Genomic DNA, 12,911 nt, shown 5'->3' with positions numbered 1-12,911 from the left:
CAAAAATTATTACTTCACAGCCTATCTAATATGTACTACTAAAACTAGTACAAATAAACCAACTAATTATGTTTCCCTGTATCACCCAGAATTTTTTTTCGTAATAAACTTTTACTTTTAAGATAAACCAAAATAATAGTTACCATTCCTGAGTCAATGTCTAATGGCAATTTTAATTGATGGAAGTTTTTTTTCAAAGTGAGTTTTTCAACTTTTGGTTAATAGGGGCTGTGGTTCGCTACCGATATGTGCGATACCGATAGGCCCGATACCACACACAGTCCTTCCCCAGCGACCGTGGAGGCTATCATTAAATCATATCTATTGGACCTTAGTACTATTTTAAACAAAATTGATATCTGGAAATTTTTTTAGGGTGACTGTGGGGGAGGGGGACTTTAGGGAGGGGGTTAGTTGCCCTCCAGTTTTTTTGGTCGCTTAAAAAACGCACTAGAAAATCTTATTTCCGTTCAAATGAGCCATTAACATCTTTCTATGATGTTCTTTTCATTCGCTAGCCCTGGTGAAAAAAAAAACGAAAAAAACAAAAACACAAACAAGATAGATCAGTGCTAGCCATGCAAAACAGTGATTTTCCTTGTTGTTCAATGAGGGGGACTGTAATTTCCCTGTTAATGGGGTTTTGACCATGCTGATTCCAACGGTACAATTTTCATTTTGATCTAACGCCATTTTGAAGGGATTTTATGTTTTTTTCAAAAACATCATAAATTTCTTGTCCCAATAAACCTTTAATTTTAAGACAAACCGAAATGATAGTTACCATTCCAAAGTCAGCGTCAGATGCCAGTTTTTTTTTTTACTTGGTAGTTTTTCTCTAAACACGTTTTTTAATTTTTGGTTATTATGGGCTGTGGCTCGCTCTTTACAAGGTTGCGGCTGCCGCTGCACCCATGATCCAATAGAATTAGATAGATTAGTCTTGAGATAGATTAGTCTTGGCCGTATATACATATTTCTTTTTGCTTGATCGCTATTATTATTATTATAGATCTTATATTTAATGGGTAGGTCATTACCAGACAAAGAAGCACTAGAGATTTAATTTTTACATTGAACAAACGAAATAAAATGACTGTTTATGATAAAATCAAAGAAGTTACTTCTACCCGGAAAAAAGTTGCATTTGAATTCTAGAATAAAATTAAATAAAAAAAAGCAAGTTTTTTTAACTAAAAGTAAGGAGGGACATTAATACGAACAGAAATTATTCCGTATATGAAAGGGGCTGTCCCCTCCTCAACGCCTCGCTCTTTATGCTAAAGTTTGACTCTTTGTCACAACTATACTTTTCAAAACAGTAAAATCTTTAGCGTAAGGAGCAAGGCACAGAGGAGGGGACAGCTACTTTCATATACGGAATAATTTCTGTTTGTTTTAAGTTTGAATGTCGCTCCTTACTTTGACTTTTCCGTATATGAAGGTTTGCCGCTCCTCAATACATTGCTATTTACGCTAAAGCTATTAGCACTTTTAAAAAAAGCTTCCTATTATAATTAAACGGTCCCCGTGATTCCGTTTTAGTAAACAGTCAAACTTTAGAATAAAGAGTAAGGTATTGAGGAGGGGGCAACCCTTCATATATGGAAAAATTTCTGTTCGTTTTTCAAATAATTCCAGTAAATCTGGATCACCCTCTATGAAATATAATTCACCCCCTCACGGAAAACTCCTCTGTGGAAATTTCATCCGATGTAAAGTGAACACCGCCCCCGTCAAATTCCCTCCAGACATTTCCATCCTCGCTGAGAATCTCACCTTCAGTAAAATTGGTTGCGGACGATTCAGTCTAAAAAATTCTCCTTAGCATTCTTTCATTAGAATAAGACTTTAATCTCTAATCCTTTTCCTGGTAACTCCAGCAATGCCCCCTTCCACAGAAATTATTTCTCAGAAAAGAAAACAAGCGGACAAACGCCCCTAGATAATTCCCCCGGGAGATCTCGACATGAAAAATTTGGCAAAGAAAATGTAAGACAATTAAAAAAATTCATATAGTAATTCTGTCCAATCCCTCGGTGTAACATATCCACTGGAATATTCATTCCCCAAAAATTTTCCGTCTCCAAGAAAGATTCTTCCCATAGAAATCCACCCCAATAACCCCCCCCCCCCTAAAAAATAGACAAAATGTTTGTATGCTTCCCAATAACAAATACTATACGTAAACAATGGGCGAATTACATACCTTACAGGCTTCTCCTCACAGACTGTGGGGGGTCATTTTACACCTGAATGTATAATTGTTTAATCTTTCAACTAAACTGAACAAAATGGCTATCTCAAAATTTTGATCGAGAAATTTTGGGGGAAAATGGGCGTGAGAGGGGGCCCAGTTGCCCTCCAATCTTTTCGGTCACTTAAAAAGGTCAATAGAACTTCTAATTTTCGTTCGAATGAGCACTCTTAGGACAACTGGGTCGATACGATCACCCCTGAAAAAAAAAAAAAAAAAAAACGCACCGGTGATCTTTCTTTCGGCAAAAAATACCAAATTCCACATTTTGGCAGATAGGATCTTAAAAACTATACAGTGAGGTTCTCTGATATGCTGAATCTGATGGTGTGATTTTCATTGAGATTATATGTCTTTTAAGGGGCGTCTCCTCCTTTTTTCGAAAATACGGCAAATTTTCTCAGGCTCATAACCTTGGATGGGTAAGACTTAAAGAAACTTATATATTTGAAATCAACATAAAAATCCAATTATTTGGATATATCTATTGGTATCTAATTCCATTTTTTAGAGTTTCGGTTACTATTGAGCCGGGTCGCTCCTTACTTATAGGTCTTTACCACAAACTATTTCATTTATGATATGGGAAGAGGGAGGGAAGGATACAAAGAGAGGATTAGAGATGGAAAAGTAAGTAACTCCAAAACAAAAGTAATGGAAACCAATATAACCAAACAATGTGGATAAAAAGCAAATAAAGGAAAAAAGAATTAGAAAGAAATCAATTGAGCTCACTTTTTTGGATATTATTGGAAAAAGACAGGAAAGTTTTTTTTACCTCTCAGTATTATAATCGATTAGAAGGAATCATCTATCAGGACAGACAACAGAGCATCAGTCAATGAATAATATAACATACCGGTTTTTTCACTGTACATAATGAAAGCCCTTCTTGTTTGTCCATATGTGGAGACAAGAGCCTCAAACTCTTGATCTGATAGTTCGATGGGGAGCCTAGCAATGCAAAGTAGGTCTTGAGTATGAGTTGGAAGAGCAGAGACACGATAATTCCGAACAACCCACGATCTAAAAAATAATATTGGTGTCTGTTTGATATAAATAAATAAATATGAATTTCACAAATTTGAAAAAAAAGACTTCAAAAGTTAGTTGCTTTTTTAGAAGCCGAAAAAAAAGACTTCAAAAGTTAGTTGCTTTTTTAGAAGCCAAAAAAAAAGACTTCAAAAGTTCGTTGCTTTTTTAGAAGCCAAAAAAAGACTTCAAAAGTTAGTTGCTTTTTTAGAAGCAAAAAAAAAAGACTTCAAAAGTTAGTTGCTTTTTTAGAAGCAAAAAAAAAAACTTCAAAAGTTAGTTGCTTTTTTAGAAACCAAAAAAAAGACTTCAAAAGTTAGTTGCTTTTTTAGAAGCAAAAAAAAAGACTTCAAAGGTTAGTTGCTTTTTTGAAGTCATTTCGACTTGAGTTTTGATTGCCCTTATTTTTTTTTTTTTTTTTAACATTTAATTTCCAAAATATTTGGTACCTCTCGCAAATTCTCAAGGACTAAATTGTAGGCTCACCTTAAAGAAATGTGATTAAACAAGCCTAAACAAACAAAAGATTTTTTCAGACAGCTTAATACATTCAGGCTCAGTTTTACGGCCAATGACTTGCAAGGTTTTAAACGCGCCTTTCACAAAAGCTCGTTTTACCCAAGCAAATTGGCTTTGAATTGGCGTTGACAATGCGATACACGTTTTGGGTACAATTTAGAGGTCCTGGTAGATTGCGGTACATCTGAAAATTTTTTGGTAAACCAAAAAAATTTGTTGGTACATTTGGGTTTTTCTTACACCTTTTTGACTGGGATATCTGTTCTAGTTTCAATTTGTTGAAAATTTTGTTCTTGGTATGGCAAATTTTTAACCTGCTCTTCAAATGATACAATTTAATCACTTGCGTCACAATTTTAGTCAGAAAACTGGTACAGTTTTCCGACCAAAATTAATGCAATCTTCATGAATGACTGGAATTACTAAAAAATAAATAAATAAAAGAAAACAAAATAAATAAAAAGAAAAAGATACATGAAAACAAAAATAACTTCGAGATGGGACATATTTAATCAAAGCGAAAAAAGCGAAAGCTGCTAATATTGGAAATCAGCAAGGTTGGATGTGATAACCCCCCTCCTTCTTCAGGTCAGGTATGTACGATTTTGTTTTAGAGAAACCAATGAAATTGGGGACGAAATCCATATCCATTGGGGACGAAATCCATGTCCATTAAGACATGGGCCAGGAGGCTCTTCCTACGTTGGTATGGCAAATTTTTAACCTGCTCTTCAAATGATACAATTTAATCACTTGCGTCACAATTTTAGTCAGAAAACATGGTACAGTTTTCCGACCAAAATTAATGCAATCTTCATGAATGACTGGAATTACTAAAAAATAAATAAATAAAAGAAAACAAAATAAATAAAAAGAAAAAGATACATGAAAACAAAAATAACTTCGAGATGGGACATATTTAATCAAAGCGAAAAAAGCGAAAGCTGCTAATATTGGAAATCAGCAAGGTTGGATGTGATATCCCCCCCCCCTCACGCCAGGTATGTACTATTTTGTTTTAGAGAAATCAACGGATTCGGGGACGAAATCTTCAAACAACCAAAAAATTAGAGAATTATATTGAAAATATAGGGCATTAAGACATGGGCCAGGAGGCTCTTCCTACGTTTGTGCTTTTACCTCCTCCAAAAATGTCAATACTACTTTTAAACACAATTTATGGCTATAGAACAGAAAAAACATCCAAAAATTGTTGTTTCTCTTGAGGAGCCGTTCCCCATTCCTAGAACAAAATTTTTATACGTTCACCATTGTAAAACAACGTTATTTACGGTTCAAAGCTAACTTATCAAAATACTAGCGAAAACCATGACATTGAAATATTGTTGACAGAAAGTGAGACATCAAGGATAGTCATTTTGCTTCAAATTACCATAATAGCCTAAACATAAATTATACAGGGCAATTTGTATATTCCTTGCAAACAATTTGTAATCGTAAATCACTTACATAGTTTGAGAACTATATTCGCTGATGTGAATTCCAGATAACCAAACAATTATACCCCCTATGTATAAGTAAGGTATATTCTTAATCCTAAAGCTAACTCTTATACAGCTCTGTTTCCTGGCAAAATTGATTTTTGTTTTAATTCAATACTGTTAATATGGGAAGCAGCATAACGTCTTTAGAATAGCTGGCTCTTCTAAACAATTTCAAATATGAATGCTGAAAGCAAAATTTGTAGTTTTCAATCCCGTCCGAAGTTCTAATTTCAAGTTTTCCAAAAAAAAACAATTTTTTTCCAGATTTATACAAGAACTAGCTAAATAGCCTGTCCGGCGATAGGCCCAACTAGAGAGAAAAACCGTAGCGTATATTCTTTTATAATGATCAGATAAGAAATATTTTGCCCCATTTCCCAATCACAAAATTATAACATTAAATGTTATTTGGGCTATATTATTAATACTGTTGATTTAATTGTGTCATTATCGACAATTATTACTAGTACAGTTTGGCTCGGGCATTAGCCTATTAATTTTGGGTATATTTTCGTAGCTAAGGTTTTGAAAAAAAAAAAATTCTCCAAAATTTGAAACAAAATAGGAAGGGTTTAAAATGACCACCATTCCTCATTTTTGCTTGCTTATGGCTATTCGAATTAGTACTCAGATGAAGCGCCAACCCCCTCCTTGCCCTTTTATACGCCACGGAGTTCGTGGTATACACTTCGTATATTTCTTTCAATTTCTCTTTGCATTTTGTCAGTAATATAAGATACATCAAAAGATCTTAACCCCTCACTGCAAAACGTTGATACCACCAGCAGATCTAGGGGGCGGAGGGCCCTGGGCCCCTCCTAGATATTTTTCTGGTGCCCTCTTTCCCTGTTTTTTTCTTTTTTTCACCCTTTTCACAATAAATTTGTCAATTTGGTCAATTATTGGCACCTTTGTCATAATGGACCCCCCCCTCCAAGATTTTGCTCTAGATCCGACCCTGGTTGATACGTTCATACACACATATGTACGTTCATACGTACATTCAAATTTAGTCTATAGGTGGTGGGATCAGGGGACTTGTCTTGAACAGGAGGCGGTAGGGTTAAAAATTCAAAAAAAAAAATGCATTCGTAAGATATATTTGGCAGATGAGATTGTTCTCCATGCCACTTTATGCAGATTAAATAAAAAAAAAATTCAATTGAAAATAAGGAGCAAACATTGAAACTTAAAGCGAAAAGAAAATAATACGTATATGAGGGGTGTTGCCCCCTCCTCAAGACCCCATTCTCCACACTAAAGTTTTTTTTTTAGCACTTTTAAAGAAGCTTTTTATCGTTGAAATTAAATGACCCTGGTATTTCAGGAGTCGTTCTTAAAAATTGGGACGAAATTCCAACTTTAACGTAAAGAGCAAGGCATTGATGAGGTAGGAGCTTGAAACTTGTACAGTAGGATTTTCTGATACGCTCAATCTAACAGGTGTGATTTTCATTATGATTCTTTGACTTTAAGGGGGTGTTTCCCCCTTTTTCAAAATTCAAGCAAATACTTTCAGGCTCGTACCCTTTGATGGGCAACACTAAACTTAATGAAACTTATAAATTTAGAACATCATTATGAGCCAATTCTTTTGATATATATATATATATATATATATATATATATATATATATATATATATATATATATATATATATATATATATATATATATATATATATATATATATATATATATATATATTGGTATCAAAGTTCTGTTTTTTAGAGGTTTGGCCACTATTGAACCGCGTCACTTCTTACTTAGAGTCCGTTACCATTAACTGTTTGATATGCAGGATTAGCATGTAAAAACTACTTAGTTACATAGCTTAAAACACTGTATTTTTATATCGTTTAACTATATAATTAAGCAGTTTTAAACCTGAATGACTAAACATAGTTTCTAAGAATTGACAAAAAAAAAGGAAAACGAAAAAAGTAAAATTGAGGGGAAAAAAGAAAAAAAGCAAAGTATAAAGCAGAAAAAGGAAAATCGGGGGAAAATGATTTGCATATCCCTGAATGACAAAATGGTGACAAAATGCTTTTAAATGCCAGATGAAGAAGAATTCAAGGCCTCGAAATGTTGGGGTAGGTGGAGGAGGTCTGTTAGTCAAGATAACAATTGAAAGCATAATATCGTTAAATCTACATGGAAAAGAAGGGAAACCTGGAACAGCTGTTGGTTAAAACTAAAATATAACCCACAGGAAGATACAATAAACTACAAAATAAGGTTTCTACTTTTAATATTCACTATTGGTGGCATCTTGATTTTGCAATAAAGGCCTGTTCTCAATGAGATTTTCATAGTACTGAGATTTAACTAGTGTTAATTTGAGCCAATCAGAATTTTCCATAGAATTTTTCCGCCAATCAGAAAGTTCTATCGAAAAACCAATGTATGCCATTGATGATTTTCAGATATCACAACACTAACTTGCAAAAAAACAACAACAACAAATAAACAGGATTTGTAAAAAAAAATCCATACAATAATATATACTCTGTGAGGTAAAGTTTGCCATAATTATCTTTCCAAAAACCCCAGGTTAAAGACTGAAATCTCAAGTCTTGGAAAATCCATAGGAAGGGCAACCCCTGTTAAAAGGTAAAATTTGCTATCTTTTTCTGATGCCCTTTTTACATGTAAATTTACGCCTTTTATTTCTAAGATAGCCCATGGTCTCCTTTCTGTCTCCGTACCTCCGGTGTGCATAAAATGTTTAATTGAGGAGCCTCCAAAACAAATTGAATATGGAGTCCCGTGCCTTGATTCTAAATAAGGCTAAAGAAGTGCCTATTATTTGTTTTGACCTTATGTGAACCGGAATTTACGAGGAGAAGAAAGAAATGAAGATCATCAATTTGTATGCTTATCATGAGCGATAGCATATAAAGCGGGAATGTTAGATTCTTTTTAAATTCCAAGATGAAAAACAAATCATTGTTAAGGAAAAGATGGGAGTAAAAGCATTGAATAATCCAGCTTTATAGCAGCTGTTCCATTTTAGGCAAAATAGTTCGAATCTTGTAAATGTGATATGAGAGTCACAGGGCGCAAAGTCAAGACTATATGTTGTATTCTCTGGGCTATAAAATAGTCCCAAAAGCTATCATGGTGCCGGTGCGATGGTTGGATGGCTAACTTTAGAGATTATGCTAATCGATGATTGCGGGGCCTAAACGAAATAATAGGTTATAAGGAATGCTTATAAAGTAAAGATCGGTGATCGAGAAATATCTAGATTTAATTTAAAGCTTAGGAAGGGTAACTCTACTTTCCAAGTACTCATGACTTTGGTAGATTACGGGATGAGAATTTGGTAAGAGCTGTCCAAGAGCAGTCGGACATGGAGCTAATGAGCTTAGATTTTGACGGTGTGGAAGATAGACGGAATAAATTTAGGAAAATAATTCCCAAAATGGGAGAATAATTCTTAGAGAGGAAATTTAGAAAAGCAGCTTGGAATTTTAACAGAAATAATTGGCCCTCTACAGGATAGAGCATCAAAAATGCGCCTTCAAAATAGTATTTTTTGTTTGTTTGTTTGTTTTCTTGACATATTTTCACAATCCTCCTGAGGCTCTAAGCCATTTTTACAAGAATTCCTGACAGGGAACGTTTTTTTTTTCTACTGAAATCCGAAAAGAAGTAAACGAAAAGAAGTTAAGTACAAAGGCCTGAAATTTTTACGAAAACTAGAATTTTGGCACGAAAAAAAGGTTTTGCCATTGAAATTAGAAAAAAAGTTGAAAATTGTAAAAAAAACGCTTTCCTTGAAGAAATATGATATGTAAATCCCGAAGTCTTAAACATATCTAGTATTTTTGACACGAAAAAGAGTTTTGCTGTTAAAACTCAAAAAAGAAATGAAAAACGTTCAAAAATGAAAAAAAAACTGAAGAAGGAGAAAGAGCAAATGTTTTTTTTTCGACGGATTTTCGCAAGCCAATCATATTATTCCCGTAGCGCACACCATAAACGAAGCCCAAATAGCCTTGTCTTATTTATCTGTTGTTGCTGTGTCAAACTTTGAGGTGTAAAAATAACCCAAACCCTGTTTGTTTCTTTTGCTAGAAATTTTAAATCCGTTGAAAAACGAAAAAGGTTTTGAAGTTAGTATTCGTCAGAAGTAAATTGTTTTTCTCCCTGGTGTACATATGTAAACTATCCAATTTCAAATTCATTTTTTTTAGCAATTGGCCTTGTAATTGCATATGTTTGACAAACAGAAACTAAAATCTACTCCTTTCTATCAAGATTGGTTGAATATGATTTGACTTCCAAACCTGTCCTTCGCTGTGACTCACTTCTTTTTTATTGCGGTGTCTGCGTCGTTTTCACTGTTGGTTGGTAGTTCTTAAACTTTTTTTATATTCATGTCTGCATTTTAAGAAGTTTACTAGTATCAGCTCTATGTCTCAACCATAATATTGTCAGGATCATACACTGCACTATTTTTTTTTTTGTAAAACTAGTAATGTGGCGCCTTCAAAGCAGACTGCCACCAGTGGTATTAATATACCACTCAACATACTTTTTCCGGTTGCAGTACGTGTTTTTTCATAGTTCGTTAGGGTATTTTTTGGGTAGATTTTGTGATTGGTCTCACCAGAAGGAATGGTAACAGTACAGGTCTTATTTCGTACAGGCCATGCAGAAAAGCTATGGTCAACAGGTATTGTTGGATATCCACTTTTCCGCACACTTTTTGTTCATAGATAAATGACCTTGCGATAAATTTTACATAGGTTGATTCTTTCCTTCCCGTCGATTGTTAATGTTGTCCTGCTTGTTTGTCGTTAAATCGATTCGAAGAAAAAGTCAGCCAACTGTAGGCTAAAAATGCATCTATTTACAAAAAAAAAGAGTGAAAAAATGCAAAGAGGTGATGGTGCTTGTGCTTGGAACATCTGGTGACTACAATTTTTCTACACGTTATTAAGTAAGAATGTGTTCTATTAACACGTTTCCGTCTGGAGAGACAAACCACTAAAATAGTTCTAATGCTGTTTTCTAGCAGAGTATCGTCCTTCTTCCAGAGATGGTAAACTTTTATAGCTCAGTCAAAAATCAAAAGTTGGGTGAATAAGGTTACCTGAACTAAAAAAAAAAAAAAAAAAAAAAAAAAAAAAAAAACTTTTTCAATAGGATTAGCAGTATATAGCAAACATACAAAACTTATTAGCAAATTCGGTAACTTCCTGTGATTGTATTTGTCCTGGTTAATATTATTACCACTACCCCTACTAACAACTTACTATAACAGCTTACCACCTGAGGCCAACACAGCTACACAGGCTCATTCTCTATCCCAATTTATTCAAAATCTCCCTCTCTACACCCTCCCAGAAAGTTTACGTTTCTCAATGGGTCAATCGAAGTAGACCTGAAAAGATACCATTTATCTCTTAAATACGCCAATCTTTGGCGTCAACACAAAAGATGGTCGAGGCCATCCCCGACCTTCCCGCAGAGGGGGTAAGCACACTTGCCCCCTGAGCCTTGTCCATGTTAAAAGTTTCAGCATATTTTACGCAGTGGTCTCTTATTTGCCCCTTCGAAAAAAAACTACAGTGTCCTAAAAGAACCGTGACTTTCGTAGGAAAGGACAACTTTCTAAACACAAACGAAGTAGCCCAAACCGTATGTGAGAGTACTCCCATTAGCCGGCTATTCAAAATGAACATTTTTAAAGTAGTATCATACTACATATTTAAAATTCTGAATTATTTCCCTATGCCGAAGTAAAGGTCAAAGACATCTTAGCCATTTCTATCTCGCTAAACCCGGTTTCAAATATTTTTATCCGCGCGTATCTAGATCATACTTAATTAGCTTTGGCCTAAATGAAAAAAGATGTTTTTTTTAAGTTAATTCTATTTTCAATGGATATGCACCCACGTGTAATCCATGTCAGGCAATATTTGTTTTTCACACCTGAATCCCCTTTTTGCGTGAGAATAAAATTAGACAAACATATCTTCATTTGCATTCCGAAAAATACCTTGCTAATTTTAGCATAAATTTCCACAGATGAAAACAACTTCGTGTGAAACTATATTTTAAGCGACTTTTTTGTTCCACTTAAATAGTGGTAATTAGTAAATAATTCACACTGGGTTCATTAGCACTAACATACAAGGGGTTGCCCATTGTATTCTTTAGATACATGCAACCTTCACGCCTCTTCCGCCTCTAAGCCCCCGTATGATTTTTGACTGTGCTTCCAGTTTTTTCGAGTCCATAACTTTGATACTCCCAGACACTGAAATACCCAGTATACCCAGAAATACCCTATACCAGAAATACCCTATATACCCAGACACTGAAAAAATCTACAGCCTTTCCATCAAACAGAAAAACAGAGAAAGACTCTCAAGTAGGTTTTTCCAAGTCAACGAATGAGCTGTCTTCGAAAGTCCCATTTCAGATAATTTTCTTATTAAACTCGTTTTTCTGTCTTTATTAATTAAAAAAAAAACAAGTGTTCTCAACTTAAAGTAAGAAGCAACATTAAAACTTAAAACGAACAGAAACTGTTACGTATATGAGGAGGTTCACCCCCTCCTCAATACCTGGCTCTTTACGCTAAAGTTTGAATTGTGTTACAATTCTTTAAGAATGACCCCTAAATCACTAAGGCGGTTTAATTAGAATAAATTTGAAAGTACTGAAAAAACTTTAGTTTAAACAGCAAGGTATTGACGAAGGGTCGAACCCCCTCGTCAATTCTATGACTTTGACTTCTAGGGGATGCTTCCCTGTTTTTCAAAAATAGGGCAAAATTTCTCAGGCTCGTAACTTTTGACGAGTATGACTAAAATTGATGAAACTTAAATATCTGAAATCAGCATAAAAATCGGGTTCTTTCGATATATCTATTGGTATCAAAATTACGTTTTTTAGAGTTTCGGTTACTTTTAAGCCGCGTCGTTCCTTACTTACAGTTCGTTTCCATGAACTGTTTGATATGCTATTCCGGTTGAGATTGATGATTGAACAAATCATCACGTCACCTCGAAAGTAAAATTGCATTAAAATCACATTCATAAGCATTTACATCCTTGGACATATCCACCTGCAACTATGCATATACAGGGTGATTCGTACCCATATTTTATTCGATAAAGAATCCATTTTTTAACAAATATCCTTTCTGTTGCAGGACATGAAAGGTGAACCTTTGGATGATCGTTTGCAGCTTTAGTTGCCCCAAACATGTCTTGGACCAATCAGCAGAAGATATTCTCCCTGGGGACCTGTGACAAAATCATACCAGAGAGTGTACAAATTCAGTTTCGAAAACTTTTCAATTGTCGCAACTTATTTTGCGACCTATTTTAGACGAATTTTTCCAAAATAGTTGTGGACTTATGTTCAAAAGCCACAGGGGGAACTTATTCAGGCTGGAAAAAGACGAAAATATTGCTGCAGTGAGGGACTCAGTAGGATGCAACCCTAGGAAATCAGTGCATAGACGCGAAATATATGTATATCAGTGCATATATTTCAAAATTTGATTGGATATCATAGGGGTTGGAGAAGGACCGGATGGCAAAAAAGGAACCGATAAGGTTACCCTCTAG

The 12,911-nt window shown here is 34.7% G+C and overlaps 1 protein-coding gene across 1 annotated transcript in view; it reads right to left on the bottom strand.

Annotated features, from left to right (window-relative positions):
- LOC136032897 (ribonucleoprotein PTB-binding 1-like) overlaps positions 1–12,911 on the bottom strand; it is a 174,729-nt gene that overhangs the window by 135,391 nt on the left and 26,427 nt on the right. Inside the window, exon 3 of the mRNA XM_065713331.1 lies at positions 3,117–3,283. Coding sequence (XP_065569403.1) covers positions 3,117–3,283 — 167 coding nt within the window. The remainder of the gene's footprint in view (positions 1–3,116; positions 3,284–12,911) is intronic.

This window comes from Artemia franciscana, chromosome 11, assembly GCF_032884065.1.
Source record: "Artemia franciscana chromosome 11, ASM3288406v1, whole genome shotgun sequence".
Classification (NCBI taxonomy): domain Eukaryota; kingdom Metazoa; phylum Arthropoda; class Branchiopoda; order Anostraca; family Artemiidae; genus Artemia; species Artemia franciscana.
The sequence above is the reverse complement of the archived record's forward strand: the minus strand, read 5'-3'. Positions and strand labels throughout refer to the sequence as shown.